The sequence below is a fragment of the Podarcis vaucheri genome (genome assembly GCF_965113315.1).
Source record: "Podarcis vaucheri genome assembly, chromosome: 14".
Taxonomy (NCBI): Eukaryota; Metazoa; Chordata; class Lepidosauria; order Squamata; family Lacertidae; genus Podarcis; species Podarcis vaucheri.
In genome coordinates, this window is record NC_138752.1 from 40,385,706 (window position 1) to 40,407,122 (window position 21,417).

Here is a 21,417-nt window from a genome sequence, read left to right on the forward strand (position 1 = left end):
GAGCAACCTATACATTATTTGCCAAAACCCTCAGAAGTTAAGTGGGATGGAGACAGACAAAGAGAAGGTGGTGCCTCTTCTCTAAAAGGTAAGTACCTGGAATGCATGTGTCATGTCCATTTGTACAAGGTGTTGGGAATCAGCCATGCTAGATTGGTTCTGGTATTTGCCCAGAAAGCTGAGAGCCTCTTTCCTGTTGACCTTTAGGGTCACTTCGATCTCCCATTTCACCTGTGGGTTGATATAATGAGTATTTAAAAGTGCCAGATCAGCAAAGCAGCACCTTTTTGTCTAAATATGGAGAGACTGTCTGCAGATCTAATGTACAGAGACCATAACTTTGGTTAGGAGGGCTGGCTGCAGGATTTGGCAAGCAAGTGAGCAATGGCCAAATTGAGGGCAGGAAGCAGCAGCATCTACTTCCTGTGAGCTCTCTGGATAGTTGTGCTAGTAGAATGAGGGGTGGTGAGAGGGTCTTCAAACCACTCTCAGCACCCTTAACAGACTACTGTTCCCATGATTCTTTGGGGGAAGCCACAACTGTTTAGTGGTATAAAGGTAAAGGGACCCCTGACCATTAGGTCCAGTCGTGGCCGACTCTGGGGTTGCAGCACTCATCTCGCTTTATTGGCCGAGGGAGCCGGCGTACAGCTTCTGGGTCATGTGGCCAGCATGACTAATCCACTTCTGGCGAACCAGAGCAGCGCACGGAAATGCCGTTTACCTTCTCGCCAGAGCGGTACCTATTTATCTACTTGCACTTTGACATGCTTTCGAACTGCTAGGTGGGCAGGAGCAGGGACCGAACAACGGGAGCTCACCCCGTCATGGGGATTCGAACCGCCGACCTTCTGATTGGCAAGTCCTAGGCTCTGTGCTCTAACCCACAGCGCCAGCAGCATCCACTTAAAGTGGTATACAAGTGCTTTAAATGTACAGTGTGGACATGGCCATAAAACCAGGGTTGTAGCCAGAAGGTCTTCATAATCTCCCCTGAGGCGACTTTATGCATGGTGAATCATTCCCTCAATCTCATCAAACTTACTTACACAGCTGAGATTTCGTGTTATGGCGCAAACCTCTATATTTTGGGGGAAGAACTTGCTGTTGTATGGATGCGTCAATCCAGCACAAACCTGGAAATGGGTGAATGGTTGGGAACAAGACCAAAACAGAAACAAAAAAAGCTTTACACAGATGTGTAACTTATTTCATGGCTGCTTTGCTATTGAAAAGGTTACGGGGAGTGGGTGGGCAGGCAGATGGTTTCGTAAATTTCACTCACATGTGGATTTTCAGCTTGGTAGCTGAGTGTGAGAGTTTGAACAGACTCTTCAAGCTCGTTGATCAAAACTTTTGTTTCCAAGAAATAATGCTTCTCCTTTTTGTTCAGAGTGAAGGTTTCTTGGAGGAGAAAGCTTTGCGGGATGGGCAGTTTAAACGGGTGCCTGGGATGTAAATAAAAGAAGTAAGGAACTTTCAGTTGAAACACAGAAGATGGGAAACCTCATTCTGAATTGCCTTCGGCTCAAGCTGCTACAATGCAAAAACGCCCTATGTAAATATTACAGTGTTTCCTAGTAAATGTATTATCATGTCACATTGGTTCAGTTAATAAAGTGCACCATTGTCTAATCTGGATTATTTTAACAGTAGCACAACCTTCTGGTTGCCTCTAAACCAGTGCTTAGAATTGCAAGGGAAGAGGGCAAAGAAAGTCAGGATAGGGTTGTCCAAACAAAAAAAGCTTTTAAAAAGGTAAAGGGACCGCTGACCATTAGGTCCAGCCGTGGCCGACTCTTGGGTTGCGGCGCTCATCTCGCTTTATTGGCCAAGAGAGCTGGCGTACAGCTTCCGGGTCATGTGGCCAGCATGACTAAGCCACTTCTGGCGAACCAGAGCAGTGCACACAAACGCCTTTTACCTTCCCGCTGGAGCGGTACCTATTTATCTACTTGCACTTTGACGTACTTTCGAACTGCTAGGTGGGCAGGAGCAGGGACCGAGAAATGGGAGCTCACCCCGTCATGGGGATTCGAACTGCCAACCTTCTGATCGGCAAGCCCTAGGCTCTGTGGACATTACACTTAAAGCATCTGCCGAATATCAATGAGCAGGGAGTTCCAGAGAGCAGGTGCTGTCACACTGAAGGAGCAATTCCTTGCAAGTATATATTTGCATTGACATTTACTGTGTTGATTGAGAGAGGCGAAATATCTCTTTGTTTTCTTTACCCAAATGGAGAATATGAATGGAGCAGGATGGGTGGGAATTAAAGTACCTGAACAGTACAGTCCCACGTTTTTGGTAGAGCATTTTCTCCTTCTTGACTTCTTCTATCTGTGCCTCAAACTGCAGCACAAGTGGTGGCGGGGTCTTGTGATCCGTCCACAAAACCTGCACAGAAATGTTTGCCTTCCTAGGCTGTGACCAAGAAATCAAATTCAGGCACAGAAGAGAGAAAAGTATGCATAAAATGCTGCAAAAAGTGGGCAGTAAAATGCCACTTTGAACCCACCAAGTTTTTGAACATGAAATTTAACATAGGAATACAATTACAAAAAATATAATGACACAGCGCTCGTCTATCCATAATGATCCCTGTAGATCAAACTCATGTGACAAACAATAACTACAGAGGATTGGGGTTCTGGCACATTGCCATTTTGCTTCAGGCAGCGAAACAGGGTAGCCCACCTGTGACAGAAAGTTGGCAATTACATATGTTGTTAGGGCATCTTCTGGATCTCAGATTAAGGATGCCAGCTACCCAGACCACCAGAATAATCCAAGTGTATCTGCACTACACATGCAAGGCACTAGGATACCACTTTAAACAGCCATGGTTTCCCCCCAAAGAATCCTGGGAACTGTAGTTTATTAAGGAGGCTGGGTTCTCCCAGACCTAGATTTTCTAGAGTGCTTTAACAGTCAGTTCCTCTTCCCAGGGAACTGTGGAATTGCAGCTCTCTGAGGGGAATAGGAGTCTCCTAATAATTCTCAGCACCCATAGCAAATTAGGATTTGCCTGCATTTTAGTGTGCATTTCTATTCATTTTGTATGCAATTTTGCCAAATACACTTTTTTGTGTGTTTTGCAAACTGCCCCTTCCAATGCATTTGAATGCTATTTTCGCTCACGTGCATAACTATGCACACTTTTTATATACATTATTTAACAGGAGAACATCACAAAATTCAGAGATGTGTGAATTTTGAAGGATGGCTGTGTTTCGCTTTGCACATTGCTTTGGGCAATGCGAATATGGTAGATTCACGTTGAAATGAAACCCATCCCCCCCCGCCATCCTTATGAGAAAGGAAGGCAAATTTCAAACCACAGCTTTATATACACTATACATAATTTTTTGCTCATCTGTCATGTCTCTTATTCCTGTCCTAAACAAAAATGCCCCAATAACAGTAAACAGCCTGTAGCTCTGACCATCTTACCACCTCCAGGTGAAAGTAAGCCATCGTCATATTGAGTTCTTGCTTTGCAGACTTTATACAGAAATGGAGAAACTTTGTCTTTTCATTATTTTCCAGGCGAATCTCATTCTTTATGAGCTGGTTCCACAGAGACACCACTTCACTTTGGCTGTGCAGAAACCCGCTTGCAAAGTAGTTGACTGTAGATGCCTGAAAATTTAGAATGATGGTTTTGGGTTCTTCTAAGGTTTCTTCAGATGGTGACAGCAGTCATGAAATTAAAAGACGCCTGCTTCTTGGGAGAAAAGCAGTGACAAACCTAGACAGCATCTTAAAAAGCAGAGATATCACCTTGCCAACAAAGGTCCATATAGTTAAAGCTATGGTTTTCCCAGTAGTGATGTATGGAAGTGAGAGCTGGACCATAAAGAAGGCCGGTCGCCGAAGAATTGATGCTTTTGAATTATGGTGCTGGAGGAGATTCTTGAGAGTCCCATGGACTGCAAAAAGATCAAACCTATCCACTCTTAAGGAAATCAGCCCTGAGTGCTCACTGGAAGGACAGATCCTGAAGCTGAGGCTCCAGTACTTTGGCCACCTCATGAGAAGAGAAGACTCCCTAGAAAAGACCCTGATGTTGGGAAAGATGGAGGGCACAAGGAGAAGGGGATGACAGAGGACAAGATGGTTGGACAGTGTTCTCGAAGCTACCAACATGAGTTTGACCAAACTGCGGGAGGCAGTGGAAGACAGGAGTGCCTGGCGTGCTCTGGTCCATGGGGTCACGAAGAGTCAAACATGATTAAACGACTAAACAACAACAAGGTTTCTTCTACTAAAGTACAAACAACAGATTCCTGCATTGCAGGCAGTTGCTCTTGATGACCCTCACGATCCCTTCTAATGCTACAATTAGATGATTCTACCATATCTGATATTTATGACCTGTGGACCAAATAAACTAAACTGCTGCTAGTATGATCCCATTTCCAACCTCTCATGGCCATGAAATACAAACATCAGCAGATGATGAAAAAGCATTAGGAGAAAGGCAGGGTTGACATGGGAATTAACCTGCAAGTAGGTGGCGGTTGGCGTATGGATCAGAATTCTCCCTTCCTTCTTGTCATCTCTGTCCTTGCAGAAGACCTCCACCAGTAGGCCCTTGACCACAAAGGCCTTCCCAGCGGTTAATTCAACGGTTGCTAAATAAGCCGAATGCTGGGGCTGGTGTAGCTTCTGAGCAGCAAACAGGTACAGCCAGGGTGTGTCCATGTTGAACGTACCTTACAAAGAACGGAAAGCTGCATCTGTTAATATTTTTCAGTTCTGATCAACGGTGTCTAGCTATCAGGCCATCGCTAAATGCTTATCAGTGTGAAAGTAACATCAACAGGAGTTAACTCAGGCCCCCCCAAAACTGCAACATAAACCTAACCGGCCAATTTTCCCTAGTAGTTCATTACCTGTCCTTTGAAAAAAAGAATGACCGTTCCTCATTTAATAAATGTTTAGTTGTACAGTGGTACCTCGGGTTAAGAACTTAATTCGTTCTGGAGGTCTGTTCTTAACCTGAAACTGTTCTTAACCTGAAGCACCACTGTAGCTAATGGGGCCTCTCGCTGCCGCCGCACCGCCGCTGCACGATTTCTGCTCTCATCCTGAAGCAAAGTTCTTAACCCGAGGTACCATTTCTGGGTTAGCGGAGTCTGTAACCTGAAGTGTATGTAACCTGGAGCATATGTAACCCAAGGTACCACTGTATCTGTTGCTGAGTCCCCTCTGAACAGGTCTCACCTTTACCTGCCCCACAACTTACATCTTATAGGATGTCAGGTGTAGGGCAGATGAGCATGGCTTGTCTGACATAGAGTTGTGACCTGGGGAGATCACTTTGGTGCTGCTAATGCAGTTTTTTTTACTTTACCCCTGCAGGCACACTCCATTGTCTCTTGAGAAGACGAATGCCAACAACTCTCTCTCTCTCTTTCTCTCTCTCTCTCTCTCTCTCTCTCTCTCTCTCTGTGTGTGTGTGTGTGTGTCTACACAGAATATATACCTTTCTTCAAATGTTCAGAAGCGGCTTTTCTGTTCAGAGCATGCAGAATATGTTTGCCAATGCCTTTGTTATTATTGTGAGCTGATTCCAACATCTGTTGTTGGAAAAGCAGACTACAAATATTAAAACTAAATATTAAAACAAGCCTTGTGTGGTGTGTGTGTGTGTGTTTGTACATACCTTCCCATTTCTTCAGAGAATGCCTTGATGTCTCTTTCCACTGCAGCCCCACCACAAAAGGGATGCGGTTGTTATAGTGCACTTTGAAGTGGCTGCTTATTTCTGTGGAACTCTGTATGGAACAGGAATGCTGGAGCTGAGTTCTGTAATCCACTTGCTTTTCGGGCACTTGAATGGTGAACTGGGGGACAGAAAAAGGGGGCTGCATTTCATACGGCAGAAGAGAGACTACTGGCAGTTCAAAGTAAAGCTGCGTAATCATGGTATTCACAATAGCGGTGAGCTGGGTGGTATTGTTCATCTGCCCCTTGCCCTGCCCATGCCAGCATGGTCTACTGGGAGCAAAGGTGCCAGTTTCCAAAAAACATTAAAGGGACCCAACATGATATCCTGGCATCACATGTGCAACGTCCTGGCAATGTCCTGAGCAATGGTGGTGGCAGGGCGGGAGGGGCTTGCACTAAAAAAAAAACATTGAGGGGACCCAAAGAGCCTTGGTCCCCAGGAATTCGTGCACATGACTGGGAGACCCTCCATATTCCCTTCCCAGAGCTATAGTTCCCAGTTACCTGGGAAGAGGGCTTGACAGTTAAACTACTCTAGATATTGTTAGTTAAAGGTGGTCTGCCGTAGTTGAAACGAAATAAAAGAATTCCTTCCAGTAGCACCTTAGAGACCAACGAAGTTTGTTATTGGTATGCGCTTTCATGTGCATGCACACTTCATGCACATGAAAGCTCATACCAATAACAAACTTAGTTGGTCTCTAAGCTGCTACTGGAAGGAATTTTTAAAATTTTGTTTCTACTCTGGATATTGTAGTTCTGTGAGGGAAACAGGGGTGTCGTCAGGGAACTGCCATCAGAGGCACGGGAGAAGGAGAGGGTCTCTGATTCTGCAGGGGAAGGTCCCAGCGCAAGAGGGAGACTCAGCTGGGAAGAAGGGGAAGAGAATGAGTGTAACACCAGGGATCCAGGAGAGCAACGGGACAGGGAGTTGCAGGGGCTCCAGGACTCTTCGTTGGAAGTTAGCGAGGAGAGCCCAAGCACCCCGCTGCCCACGCCCACCCTGCGCAGGAGACTCCCGCGCAGTGAGAGGCGGAGACGATTGGGCGTCAAACAACTCTTATGTTGGCAACGCTTTAAGAAACGCCCACAGACAGATTCTACGAGTGACTAAGGGCAGCCACGCTGAGATGGGCTGTGCAGTCCGGAGGGTTTAACCAGGCAATCCGATGCTCAAACGGGGCAGGATTACGCACGAGTAACTCCCAACCATTATAGGTGTCTTCTAACAACTCTCAGCACCCTTAACAAACACCTGCTCCCAACCTCCCAGGACTCTTTGGGGGAAGCCATGACTGTTCAATAGTGGTTTAAACATATGGTGTGGATGCGGCCTTCGAAGAGAATATCTGAACAAGAGGACCTATTTCCCACCGGCTACAGAGACTTCTCCATCATCTTTATAGGTTTTCACCGAGGTGCAATTCCTTAGTCATCATCTCAACTGCTGCAACACCATTGGGTCTTTTGCTTTTACCTCCATGAAATAGCTAGTCAGAGCTGGAAGAGAACTATTTGTAAATGTCTGGCTGACTATCACTCTCCGCTTGTTGTTGATTTCGTCCCAGTGTTTTCCATAGTTCAGCTCTAGTCGGGAATGCAGGCGAGAGACCGTTTCTTCGTGACGTAGATCGACCTGTGGAATAGCAACTTGGGTTTTATAATTGGCACTAAATAATTACTACATTCCTTATAGCAGCCCGCTCATGTCTTAAAATCTTCAGCGGTGACGGGCTTCTCAATGGCGCACTGCCAGAAATGGACGGAGGAATCTAAATCTGCCCCGTTTCATTCAGACTGGTGTTCAAATCTTAGCATTCATTCCACCCTGTTTTGTGCAGATATTTTTGAAAGAATGCACAAAAAGTTCGCATTTAAGCTGTATATTTTATTATGTGCATTAAGGCACATGTTTCTCCCAAAATTCCTATTTTGCCATGCTTCTCAGTGCATTGTTTTTATAATACACATTTAGCACACATTTAAACCATAAAATACCTATTTTTGTGGGCACTTTTTGTACACCGAAGCTGCATTGAAATATCTGGTTGATGGGGAATTGTGTTGTGATCTGCAAGCTAGTGCGGGACAGTCAAATTGGAATGGTTTGCTGCAAAAAGCAGACTGAACAAATTTCACCTCCATCCCCAACCTTAACAGCTACCCATAGCTGGGTGTGTGTGTGTGTGCAGATTGTGGAGTGACCTGTACTGTCACATCTCTTACACAATGCTCACATCCTAACCTAGAGCCAACTCCACCCCACTTTTCAGCATCGGGTAAAAGCAGATCTCTGTGGCAGCTGCTAAGTTGTAGAATTCCCTTCTCACAAGAGTGCATCTTGCGTCTTCATTATTTAGTTTCCATGAGGAAGAAATCTGGATTCAGCACCATTTCTCAGGATTCATAATTGTTCCGGAAAATCAGGGGTCAGCAAACTTGTTCAAGCAGGGGGCTGGTCCACTGTCCCTCAGACTTTGTGGGGGGCTGAACTATATTTTTTTTTGCAGGGGGGGGGAGAATGAATGAATCCCTATGCCCCACTGATTCCCGGACCATCCGTGGACCAGATTTAGAAGGCGATTGGGCCGGATCCAGCCCCGGGCCTTAGTTTGCCTACCCATGCGGTAAATGAACTAAATGCTTTACCTTGTGGTTGTAGGCTAAAATCTGAGTGCAATAGAATTCATGCTCCAAATCTAGCCGGTAGGCATCCTTTGGGACATTCTCCACTTTCAACTTCTGGCCCGTGATACATTCATGCTGAAGGCTTTTTGCAGCTCCTGCTCCAGGTAAAACGCAAATGTACATACAGAGATATTTACTAAACGACATTATTCTGTTTTCACAGCACTCAGGCGCAGTCACTGCTAATAGGTAAGGCAGATCTACGCTCACACCTCATGAGGGATGTGTGACTCTGTCCATTCTGGTTTCTTACAGCTTCTCATTTTTCCAGTCTTAAGTTCAGTTCTCCACATAGGTTTGTGAAAATTTATCATGCTTCTAATGAAAAGTTCTCCTGATATACACATTTCTATGTGCAATCTTTCCTAACTTACACATTTTTTGCAAACAAATTCCCATTATATACAGTGGTACCTCGGGTTAAGAACTTAATTCGTTCTGGAGGTCTGTTCTTAACCTGAAACTGTTCTTAACCTGAAGCACCACTTTAGCTAATGGGGCCTCCTGCTGCCGCCGTGCCACTGGAGCACGATTTCTGTTCTCATCCTGAAGCAAAGTTCTTAATCTGAGGTAATATTTCTGGGTTAGAAGTGTCTGTAACCTGAAGCGTCTGTAACCTGAGGTACCACTATAATGCATTTTTGTATGTGATTTTCAGTAATACATGCATTTTATGCATGGCTTACCCCCAGCATATGATTTTTTGTCTTGTTTGGAGAATTGCATTGCAAAATTCAGATAAGTGCAAATTTTGAAAGGTGGCTGCATTCTGGTTTGTGAAATTGTTTTGGAAAGTGCAAATTAAGTTAAGTTCACCTTTATGTGTGGACTGAATCAAATTTCTTCCCCATCCCTAAACCTTGCATTAAGAACATAACAGCCCTGTCAGATTAAATGAAGGCTCTGTCTAGCCCGGCATCCCATTTCCCACAGTAGCCCATCAGATCCTTCTGCACGAGAGGAAGAACAACACTGACAAAGGCAATAAAGCTCAACTTTGTTTTTGTATTAGTACAGTATAAGAACTGAGTACCAAACAATCCATATTTAACTCTCAGGGCGCTGGACCAGATGTCCCCTCGCTGTTGCAGAAGAGCAACGATGTGAGATCCAAGAACCCCTGGAATGTGGGTTTCTCCCTCCAGCGAATACTGCTTCAGCTTATCATCTGCTTTCTTCTCCATACACACTAAAGAAACAATAGAAACAATACCATCAATTGTTTTTTTATATAAATATTTTTTTAAGTTTTCACAATAAAAGACAAAGAAAATACAAAATCACAAAAAGACAATACAATACAAAAATACAAACGTTAAACACATCAAAAGAAAAAGAAAAAAGAGATAAAAACACATATAATAACAACAAACAAAAGTTCCCTCTTTCTTAATTTCTCATCTTCAATTAGCTTATTTTCCGGACTTCCTCACGTCTCCCGTTCTTGTATCCCTTTTTAAACATTAATTCAGCAAATTCATATCCTATTAATTTATCTGTTGTTAATCCAATCTTACATTTTACTTTGTTGCTAAAGCCCCTGCAGTTCATTTCAATGTCCGTAACATTCATAAATTTTACAATATTTCTGCAAATAAATTTTAAATTTCTTCCAATCTTCCTCCACCGTCTCCTCTCCCTGGTCTCGGATTCTGCCAGTCATTTCCGTCATCAATTGATACCATTAGGAGATCAGATGCCTGCAGAAGTGGCTCACCAGGTGGGACACAGTTACTGCGCCAGTTTCCTGGCAGGTGGGAGGGGGCAGGGAAGGCCGTGAAGTGCAAATGCACAGCAGGAGCGCCAGACTAGCTCTGCTAATGCGTTTGCACCACCCCTTCCCCTCCTAATAAACAACAATAGCCCACCTGCAGGAAAGCAAGCATAGCAAAACACACATGAACGTGTCCAGAGGAGGGCAACCAAAATGGTCAAAGGCCTGGAAACGATGCCTTATGAGGAACGGCTAAGGGAGCTGGGCATGTTTAGCCTGGAGAAGAGGAGGTTAAGGGGTGATATGATAGCCATGTTCAAATATATAAAAGGATGTCACATAGAGGAGGGAGAAAGGTTGTTTTCTGCTGCTCCGGAGAAGTGGACACGGAGCAATGGATCCAAACTACAAGAAAGAAGATTCCACCTAAACATTAGGAAGAACTTCCTGACAGTAAGAGCTGTTCGACAGTGGCATTTGCTGCCAAGGAGTGTGGTGGAGTCTCCTACTTTGGAGGTCTTTAAGCAGAGGCTTGACAACCATATGTCAGGAGTGCTCTGATGGTGTTTCCTGATTGGCAGGGGGTAGGACTCGATGGCCCTTGTGGTCTCTTCCAACTCTATGATTCTATGATTCTATGTCCAGCATGACCATCAACGCAAGGAAGAAGGACTAGTGGGCACAGCCCCACTCCCTGGTCAGGCGTTCAATGAACTTGTGAGATGCTCGTATGGACACAATACCCTCACCGCATCTGTAGGAACTTGATTGTCTAGTTTGGTACTTTGGAACTGCCTGCCTCTTGATATCAGGCAGGCGCTCTCACTGTATCCTTTTCAGCGCCTGCTGAAGATATTCTTATTTCGACAAGCCTACTCAGATGTTTGGATGTGGGTGGCGCTGTGGGTTAAACCACAGAGCCTAGGACTTGCTGATCAGAAGGTCGGCGGTTTGAATCCCCGCAATGGGGTGAGCTCTCGTTGCTCGGTCCCTGCTCCTGCCAACCTAGCAGTTCGAAAGCACATCAAAGTGCAAGTAGATAAATAGCTACCTGTCAGAGCTGCCCGAGGTCCCAGCTCACAAAGGACCAACGCAAGTTCTTTATTATATACAAAGTCTTTATTGAAGTTCAGTTTCGCTTTCCAAGCCACAGCGTGCAGCTCTACGTCTGAAACTCTAGACTGCCGAAGCTCTGTCTGAATCTCCTCCCCCCAGACACCAGTTTAAGACTCTAGCCTTGCTCCACCTCTTCCTTTGCTCTTTCCTCCTCTGGCTCCGCCTGTCAGCTGGGGTCTCGCCCTTCCTAGACTCTTCTGACGCTGAGTCCCCTGAGTCTTCCCCCTGCCTCCGGCGGGCTTTGGGACCTGGTTCCCAATCTGGGTTTTCTGCTGTCCCACGCGCCTGTACATTCGAACTTGGCGCGCGCGCCCAGCCGGCAACCTTCCTCCTGACCGTTACACTGCTCCTGTCGCTGTTTCCCCCTTCGGGGGGGCTAGCTGGACCTGACCTCCCCTCCGTTCCCCCACTCTCCGATAGAGGCGTGGTCAGCCCTGACTCATCTTCTCTCCCTGCTGGAGGAGACGCTGGTCCTGACACATGGGACTCTTCCCCCCCCACTACGCTCTGGTGGGGAAGCTGGTCCCAATCTCCCGCTGCCGCTTTGGGGGTCCCCGCTGGCCCCCTGTTTCTGGTGTGTCCCCCCTGGGACCCCCCTTGCCCTGACCATCGGCGCCTCCTTCTGGGAATCTTCTGATTCGCTGGAGAAGCTCATGGAATCTCTCGGGTCACTGTCATACTCCCCTACGCTGCCCTCAGATTCTTCCCCTTCGCTCTCCATTTCCTCTCTCCCCTGTACCTCTGTTCCTGAGCCCTTGACACTACCGCTCTGGCGGGAAGGTAAACGGTGTTTCTGTGCGCTGCTCTGGTTCACCAGAAGTGGCTTAGACATGCTGGCCCCATGACCCAGAAGCTGTACGCCGGCTCCCTCGGCCAATAAAGTGAGATGAGCGCCGCAACCCCAGAGTCGGTCATGACTGGACCTAATGGTCAGGGGTCCCCTTTACCTTTACCTTTACTCAGATGTTTAGAAAGCTTGTATAAGTTTTCATTTGTTCTAGTCTATTCTATTTTGGTTTTTAACTTTCCATATGTTTGAAATTATGGTTATGAGTTGCTTTTTTAGGGATAATTTCATTGCTTTATCTTTTGCATAAACTGCTTTGAGGTTTGTCCTACAATCGACCAGTATATACATTTTATTAAATAAAACAAAAAGGCACACACCTCTTGTGATATGCACTGACCTGAAAGGAAAGCCGAGTCCTTCAGTAGATTAATCAAGGATACTGAAAATGCCATCTTCTTCCCAGGCTGTTTTGTGAGATTTCCTGAAAGAACTATGGGGCTCCCATCTCTCAGCAACTTCACTTCCAGGTGGCTTGTGTACCTCTGCTCTGCAGCTGCCGTGTGCAGATCTGCCCTTCCCTGCAAAAACCACACCCAATAGGGCATCCTTAAACAGAAAATGTGAGGACATAAGAAGTGCTCAGCTGGAGCAATGCAAAGGCCCACCTAATCATAGAAGCATAGAATTGTAGAGTCGGAAGGAGTTTAAGGAATATTTGAAAAAAATACGTTAATATTTAAATCTTAGAATAGCTTTGGAAGTGGATATAGGCTGTAAGGTTAGAAGTAGAAGATAGGATATTTTAAAATAGTATTATTTGTAAGTGATAAAATGTGAAGTTATTTTAAGTGTGATTAAAAATAAAAAAGGTGGTTAGAAATTATGATGCATGCAAACTGCTAAAGATGAAGTAAAATGAAAATCAGATAGATGGGACTTGGGGAAGCCCACTTAACAATGTTTAGAAAAATAAGGATATGACAAAAATTGGCTTGTATTGTTTGTCTTTTCTGTTTGTGTTTTTTATTTGTGTTATAAAATGAATATTTTTTTTGGGGGGGGAGAATTGTAGAGTTGGAAGGAACCCTGAGGATCATCTAACCAACACTCCTGCAATGCGGGAATATCTAGCTGTCTCATTTGGGGATCGAACCTGCAACCTTGGGGTTATCAGCACCACGTTCTAACCAACCAAGTTTAGTCCATCATCCTGTTCTCACAGTGGCCAACTAGATGCCTCTGCAAAACCTGCAAGCGGAACTTGAGTGCAATAGTACTCTTCCCTCATGAGATTCCCAGCAACTGGCCTTCAAAGGCATACCACCTTTTGTGGTTAAGAACTTACATAGCCAATGGTAAGCAATAGCTGTGGGATACATTATAGACCTTGGGACATGGGTGGCGCTGTGGGTTAAACCACAGTGCCTAGGACTTGCCGATCAGAAGGTCAGCGGTTCAAATCCCCACGACGGGGTGAGCTCCCTTTGCTCGGTTCCTGCTCCTGCCAACCTAGCAGTTCAAAAGCATGTCAAAGTGCAAGTAGGTACCACCATTTATATAGGTACCACTCCAGCGGGAAGGTAAATGGCGTTTCCGTGTGCTGCTCTGGTTCGCCAGAAGCGGCTTAGTCATGATGGCCACATGACCCGGAAGCTGTACGCCGGCTCCCTCGGCCAGTAAAGCGAGATGAGCGCCACAACTCCAGAGTCAGTCACGACTGGACCTAATGGTCAGGGGTCCCTTTACCTTTACATTATAGACCTTAGGAAGGATGTTGCACAATCAAGCCAGACAGCTCTCTGCTCTGGTGAGCAGCTTATCATCTTGTTCCTTTGCCCATGCCATGCTGTGCTCACAATATCCTTGGCTGCAAAAGCACGCTTACCTTGATGTAGTAGATGTTGTCATCATCAACTATCAGCTCCAGATGCCCCACACGTGAATTTCTAGAGGCTTCAATGTTTCCTGATAGATACAGAAGGAAGTGTATGTGATTTTTATTTGCTGATTTGCCCATTGATAGCCGGCTTGGTGTAGTGGTTAGAGTGTTGGACTAGGACCTGAAAAACCAGGGTTCAAATCCTTACTTGGCCCAGTTTACCTGAAGGAGCGTCTCCACCCCCATCGTTCAGCCCAGACACTGAGGTCCAGCTCCGAGGGCCTTCTGGCGGTTCCCTCACTGCGAGAAGTGAGGTTATAGGGAACCAGGCAGAGGGCCTTTTCGGTAGTGGCTCCCGTCCTGTAGAACACCCTCCCACCAGATGTCAAGGAAATAAACAACTATCTGACTTTTAGAAGACATCTGAAGGCAGCCCTGTTTAGGGAAGTTTTTAATGACTGATGTTTTAATGTATTTTTAATCTTTTGCTGGAAGCTGCACAGAGTGGCTGGGGAAACCCAGCCAGGTGGCTGGGTATAAATAAATTATTTTTACAGTGGTACCTCAGGTTAAGAACTTAATTCATTCTGGAGGTCCGTTCTTAACCTGAAACTGTTCTTAACCTGAGGTACCACTTTAGCTAGTGGGGCCTCCCACCGCCGCTGCACAATTTCTGTTCTCATCCTGAGGTAAAGTTCTTAACCAGAGGTACTATTTCTGGATTAGCAGAGTCTGTAATCTGAAGCGTCTGTAACCTGAGGTACCACTGTATTATTATTATTATTATTATTAGTAGTAGTAGTAGTCGTAGTAGTATTCAGCCATGAAGCTCATGAGGGGACCTTGGGGCAGTCATAGTCTCTCAGCCTATCCTACCTCACAGTGCTGTCATGGGGATAAAATGGAGAGGATTAAGAACCACGTATCCCACCTTAAGCAACATGGAGGAAAGGGGGGATAGATTAGAAATGTAATAATAAACGAATAAATAAAATAATCCACATGCATGAGAGCTGGCATAGTTGCAGGGTATTTTGGTTCCTAGTCACACATTTACCATGGATGTATGGTGTGCTTCTGGTAACATAAAACATAAAGCACAAACGCGCGCGAGCGCACACACACACGCACACACCATTCATCAACCTCAGTTGTCCTATCTGTAAAACAGGAATAAACAGTAGATTACCTAACAGTATTTAACAAATTCTGCAGAATGAATGAAAGGAAAATTTCACAGGATGTGTCAAATCTCAGGTATCATCAGGTGAGGGGGGAGGGAAATGCCTTCAAAACAAATTAGGACATTATGGAGGGAACGGTAGTGCGTGAGTCTGTGCTAATTATAGTATCCAAGGTAAAATTCATGATCTCTACTCCTAGTGAGTGACCTAAGCCTTACATATACCTCTGTCACAATGGGAGAGACAACACATTTTAAATGGAAGTCAACAGCCTTTGAAGGGGTGGTGGTGAGACTCTTACCATTCACTTGCATTTTTTTCTTGGGGTGGATAAATTCAATTCTGAATTTCTTTTGAGGGATATTTAAATGGACGTTGATAGCAACCTCCCTTTTCAACTCGGATTTGGGAGTCCCTATAAAGAAATGCAGGCCAGCTTCACTTGGGATCCAGGAATCTTTCTGGGAAGAAAAAGAAGAACTACAATTAGCACTACTGCTTTTACTAGTAACACCTGCAGTAGAACTGTTGGGAGTTGGGGACATGGCAGTTCTTGCATACCTGTGGCTAACTTGCTCTTTTTGGCTTATAGAGGCGGGGTGAGGAATACGTGGCCCTCCAGATGGCTAACTTAAGCCCATTAATTTTAATGAGTTTATTCTGAGTAGAACTTAGTCAGATACGGCTGTCTGGTCATTCTGGCAATGTGATATTGTTTGGGCCCCTTTTATGTATGGAGGGGGCTACTGTATCTGTATTATGGGAAGGAAACAATGCATTGGTGATGTGCGCACATCAGCTTTGTTGAGAGAAAATGTGCCTTGTTAAGTGGAGCATATGGTGTGGGGGGAGGAGAGGTGAGGGGTGCTGCCCTCCCCAAGGTTATGGGGCTCTAGAGAAGGAGAATGGTCAGGCACCTGATCTGCTATTAATTCAAGCTGGGGTTTGTCAAATAATTTTTCCTGAGGAATTAGAAATTGCCAATTTTTATCTGCAGGAGCTTCAGAAAGATTCATTGTCGGAATGAGCTTTTCCCCAGTAGTTGTGTGTATGGTGTGGTTGCAATTGTTTTGTATGTGATTTTGTAAACTTGCATTAGTATAATATAGAGATACTATTTGGATATATTTGGATCAGTTTGTGGTGTAAACTAACTTTGGTCTGATCCAGCAGGCTGCATCTTAACTCCTTATGCTCATTGCCCCTGTTATGGCGTTAGCAAAAGGACTGTGCTCTTTGTGAGGCAATCATAAAACACGGTATATACAGAGGCTATCCTATGAAGCTGCAGTTATGATAGGTACCGTATTTTTCGCTCTATAAGTTGCACCAGACCACAAGACGCACCTAGTTTTTAGAGGAGGAAAACAAGAAAAAAAATATTCTGAATCTCAGAAGCCAGAACAGCAAGAGGGATCACTGCGCAGTGAAAGCAGCAAATCCCTCTTGCTGTTCTGGCTTCTAGGATAGCTGCGCAGCCTGCATTCGCTCCATAAGACGCACACACATTTCCCCTTACTTTTTAGGAGGGAAAAAGTGAGTCTTACAGAGCAATAAAATACAGTAGGTAGTGTTGCCATATTTCAAACAGTGAAAATACAGACAGAAAAGTTGTTGAGCTTTCTTGGGCAAAAGTGCACTTTTTTTGCTGTTTTTGAGCTAATTTTTATCAAAAATCGGCAAAAGCAGCACTGCCAACATGGGCTGCCATATGTCCAGATTTTACCAGACATTTGCCCGATTTCTGCCCAGACCCTGCTAGATACAGTTGGATTCCGGATATGTCTGGGAAATCCTGGACGTATGGCAACCCTGTAGGTAGGCATCTTTCTAATAGTCTCATGCAAACATATGGGCGGTTGTTTTAGTAATTAGTTGCACTGAGGTCCAGCACCGAGGGCCTTCTGGTGGTTCCCTCCCTGCGATAAGTGAGGTTGCAGGGAACCAGGCAGAGGGCCTTCTTGGTAGTGGTGCTTGCCCTGTGGAACGCCCTCCCATCAGATGTCAAGGAAATAAACAGCTATCTGACTTTTAAAAGACAACTGAAGGTGGCCGTGTTTAGGGAAGTTTTTAATGTCTGATGCTGCATTGTTTTTAATATTCGGTTGGAAGCCACCCAGAGTGGCTGGGGAAACCCAGCCAGATGGGCGGGGTATAAATAATAAATTATATTATTATAATTATTATTATATAGTTGGGACTTGTTTATAAATAGCACTTTCCTTTCAAGTTCTATGGGGCCATATACAGTGGTGCCCTGCAAGACGAGTGCCTCGCAAGACGGAAAACTCGCTAGACGAAAGAGTTTTCCGTTTTGGAGGTGCTTCACAAAACAAATCTCCTATGGGCTTGCTTCGCAAGACGACAATGTCTTGCGAGTTCCTGCTGGTTTCCCCCCTTCCCCCCTTTTTCTAAGCTGCTAAGCCACTTATCAGCTGATCCGATCAGCAGATAAGCCGCTAAAAGCAGCTAAAAGCCGCTAATAGCGGTAATAGCGCTAAGCCGCTTATCAGCTGATCCGATCAGCAGATAAGCTGCTAAAAGCCTCTAAAAGCCTCTAATAGTGCTAATCCGCTAATCCTTCAATGGGCTTGCTTCGCAAGACGAAAAAAAAAACGCTAGACGAAGAGAATCACAGAACGGATTCTTTTCATCTTGTGAGGCACCACTGTATTGTAGCTTTATATCAGGACCGCTATGGGAAAGGGGCGGTGTCTCCTGCCTCTACTCCCCTCCCCCACTTTGCCAATTCTCAAGGACACAGGCCCTTCTTCTCTGCAGTTGCCACTACATTCTGCCCCATCTCATCGCACCAGTGAAAACATGCGCCGGCCCTCTCAGCCTGATCATTGCATGTAGAAGGAATGAGTAATACATATCCAGATTGAAGGGCAGTGTCTGAACCTGAGAAATATAATTATATGCAGCTTTCATTAAGTACTGGTACAGGCTTCGGTCTTGCTTCTTTAACGTTATGGCAAATTTTGCTGGTCCGGGAAATGGAAGAATGAAACCGCTGGTCACATCATCAGGGGTAGAGATCTCGGAGCACAGTTGCCAGCCCAATGCCTTCGACACTGGTTGAAAGGGGGGGGAGGGGGTTGGGTAAAAGGAAGAGAATAGTTCATCTGGTGAATCCAAGAAAGGAGAAAGGCTGTTTTTAGGAAACTGCATTGTCAACCAATCAGTCATTTAAGAAGAAGAAGAAGAATAATTTTATTTATATTCCGCCCTCCCCTCTGAGCTGAAGCCAGGCTCAGAGCTGCTAACAACAATAAAAGTAACACAGCGTTCTAAAATCAATTCAAATCAGTTTAATGGCAACCATTGGGCTAGAGTTCTGTGAGGATTACCAAAGGACTGTGCCTTGGCCAAAGACCTGGTGGAACAGCTCTGTCTTGCAGGCCCTGCGGAAAAATGTCAAGTCCCACATTTAAATCATTTCACATTTAAATCAATTTATGTACTCTCCAATGAAGATTTATCCATCCCTAGCTCACGCAGTTCCTTCCTTTGCCACCTTTGTCATCGCTGCTCAGGTGCCACCTTCAAAAATAAAAATTCTGGTGCTCATCTGACACCTTCCAATGCAAAGAATTAATCCGGCTAATTTGTCATGTTCCAGTATTCTATCAGAGCATTAGAAGAGGCCCCCTAGATCAGGCCAGAGCCAATCTAGTGCAGCATCCTGGACTGGCCAACCAAACACCTATGAGGAGCCCGCAATAAAAACCTGAGCCCTAAAGCACTCTCTCGACTTTTGATTCCCAGTAGCTGGCCTTGAGAGGCATACTGTCTCTGACTAGGCAAGTAGAACACAGCCACAGGGTTAGCAGCTCACCCTCCATGATTCCTTTCACACTTCCATCCTGTACAGGTCTTACGGCTTTCCTGGTTTACGGTCTTCAAACAAAAACATCTTGGAGGTCCCGGGCCACAGGGAGGTTAGGCTGGCCTCAACCAGAGCCAGGACTTTTTTGGCTGTGGCTCCAATCTGGTGGAACACTCTGTCACAAGAGACCAGGGCCCTGCGGGACTTGACATCTTTCCACGGGGCCTGCAAGACAGAGCTGTTCCATCAGGCCTTTGGCCAGGGCACAGCCTGACCCCCTCCTTTGGTAATCCTCACTGAACTCTAGCCCAATGGTTGCCAGTAATTTGATTCTGAATTGATTTTAGAATGTTGTGTTACTTTTACTGTTGTTAGCCGCTTTGAGCCTGGCTTCGGGTGGGGAGGGCGGAATATAAATAAAATTTATTATTATTATTATTATTGACTTGTTTTTAATGTTCTCATATATTTTGTTACGGTTGCCTATTTCCATTCATTTTGTGCCACTCAGGACACATTTTTTAATGGAAATGTGGGGTGTAAACTTGATAAAGAAAAAGATGAAGCAGGTAAAGGGAATTAGCAGGAGGGAATGGGTTCAGAGGATGCCTGGATAGCTCCGTTGGTAGAGCATGTGACTCCTAATCTCAGGGTTGCCACACATTGGGCAAAGGACTCCTGCATTGCAAGGGGTTGGGCTAGATGATCTTCGTGGTCCCTTTCACCTCTATGCTTTCTAAACTGCATTCATCTCAGATGTCAGTTTGCCGTAAATCTGTATTCATTATTCCTCATACACACTCTCTGCTGCTAACCCTTGTTTGCAGAATTTCGATTTTCTGCAGGCAAAATTTGGGGGGGTGGACGTTTAGCTCCCGAAGAAACGTGCTCCCAGCGATAGTTAAGAGCAAGGTGACAACTGGTTGCTATATATTAGACGTAAATGATAAAGACCTACCTTCTTCACTTGTGCATGATCTAGTCTCGCTATGGCTTGGGAAACCGTGAGCGGTTTCCATTTCATCCACCGTCATTGCATGCAGTTCAGAGCTGTAATAAAGAAGCAAAGACAGTACAATTCAATCCAAGGAAGACAACATCGTGTGATGATGATGATGATGATGATGATGATGATGATTTACAATGGATTTAAGGAAGGGACAAGAGTTCAGAGGTAGGGCATATGATTTGTATGCAAAAGATCTCAGGTTTGACCCCCAGTTTTAAGAAAAACTAATTTGAAAACAAGAATGGGAAAGAGTGAACTAGGATGGTTGCACTCATGGAATCTCCAAGCCAGCACTTGGAGTGAAGACCAGAAACATGTTGCATCAGGGCATCCATTAATTAATTTTCCAAAGTTTTCTAGCCTTCACTGGGGGGGGGGGGATGGACCATACAGAACTCAAATGCAGATATTTGCATGGGAAAGAAAAAAGCATTTAAGAAAATTATCATTCAGATCCTAGAATATGAGGACATGGGCATTACTTTACCTGAAATAAACCATCTCCATAGATTCTTCGGGAGTGTTCAGAAAAACCTTAACCTCTTTCCCCTTTTTCACTTGGATCCCTCCATCAAGGCTGGCTGAGGACCTTAATCCAGTTGACCAGCCCAAGCCAGTTTCCCCCAGAGTTCCCACAGTTCCCATTTGGGCAGAAATCTGAAAGACAGCACTACCAAGAAGCACAGGGAGAAACAGGTTGCATGGTCAACAGCGACATCTTTGCTTTAGGGCTGCATCTGCCTGCTATTCCCTCCTCCCAACATGGGGGAAATCACCCCGTGAGGACTGAGTATGCTCAGCAAGCAGAGTGTGCGGACAAAGTGTTGGAGATGAAAAGGGAAGAGGAGAAATGGAATGGCGTTTCTGAGACCCTGGAAAGAAGCACTTGACGATGCAGGGCCCCACTTTTAATGTATGGTAGCAGAATGAATGGATAGAGTTTGCTCCCTGTGAGCACAGGGGTGTTTTCACCTGCAAAATCCTAGAGGGTATGCTGGTGGACTACCTCTGTAAAAAGTTAGGGCATTGGTTGGTAGGATCAGGTTCAAGGTGCTGGTTTTAACCTTTAAAGCCCTATACGGCCTAGGACCCTTGTACCTACGGGACCGCCTCTCCTGGTATGTCCCACGGAGGACCTTACAGTCTTCAAACAAAAACATCTTGGAGATCCTGGGCCACAGGGGGGTTAGGCTGGCCTCAACCAGAGCCAGGGCTTTTTCGGCTGTGGCCCCGATCTGGTGGAATGCTCTGTCACAAGAGACTAGGGCCCTGTGGGACTTGACATCTTTCCGCAGGGCCTGCAAGACAGAGCTGTTCCACCAGGCCTTTGGCCAAGGCACAGTCTGACCCCTTCTTTTGGTAATCCTCACAGAACTCTAGCCCAATGGTTGCCATGAATTTGATTTTTAATTGATTTTAAAATGAATTGATTTTAGAATGTTGTGTTACTTTTATTCTTGTTAGCTGCT

At 45.3% G+C, this 21,417-nt stretch overlaps 1 protein-coding gene across 2 annotated transcripts in view; it reads right to left on the reverse strand.

Moving 5' to 3' along the window:
• The window catches only part of LOC309519234 (uncharacterized protein), an 80,332-nt gene that overhangs the window by 53,871 nt on the left and 5,044 nt on the right, over window positions 1–21,417 (reverse strand). The window contains exons 4-19 of one of the 2 annotated variants that reach the window (XM_082200007.1): window positions 20,436–20,618; window positions 19,898–19,989; window positions 18,012–18,184; window positions 15,409–15,568; window positions 13,930–14,009; window positions 12,442–12,622; window positions 9,458–9,613; window positions 8,386–8,519; window positions 7,214–7,372; window positions 5,672–5,852; window positions 4,507–4,718; window positions 3,454–3,642; window positions 2,282–2,424; window positions 1,286–1,448; window positions 1,050–1,136; window positions 97–231 (exon numbers count right to left, since the gene is read on the reverse strand). In XM_082200007.1, coding sequence (XP_082056133.1) covers window positions 97–231; window positions 1,050–1,136; window positions 1,286–1,448; window positions 2,282–2,424; window positions 3,454–3,642; window positions 4,507–4,718; window positions 5,672–5,852; window positions 7,214–7,372; window positions 8,386–8,519; window positions 9,458–9,613; window positions 12,442–12,622; window positions 13,930–14,009; window positions 15,409–15,568; window positions 18,012–18,184; window positions 19,898–19,989; window positions 20,436–20,618 — 2,428 coding nt within the window. Of the gene's footprint in view, window positions 1–96; window positions 232–1,049; window positions 1,137–1,285; window positions 1,449–2,281; window positions 2,425–3,453; window positions 3,643–4,506; window positions 4,719–5,671; window positions 5,853–7,213; window positions 7,373–8,385; window positions 8,520–9,457; window positions 9,614–12,441; window positions 12,651–13,929; window positions 14,010–15,408; window positions 16,475–18,011; window positions 18,185–19,897; window positions 19,990–20,435; window positions 20,619–21,417 lie in introns of those variants that run through there. The other variant, XM_082200008.1, reaches the window with a different exon arrangement.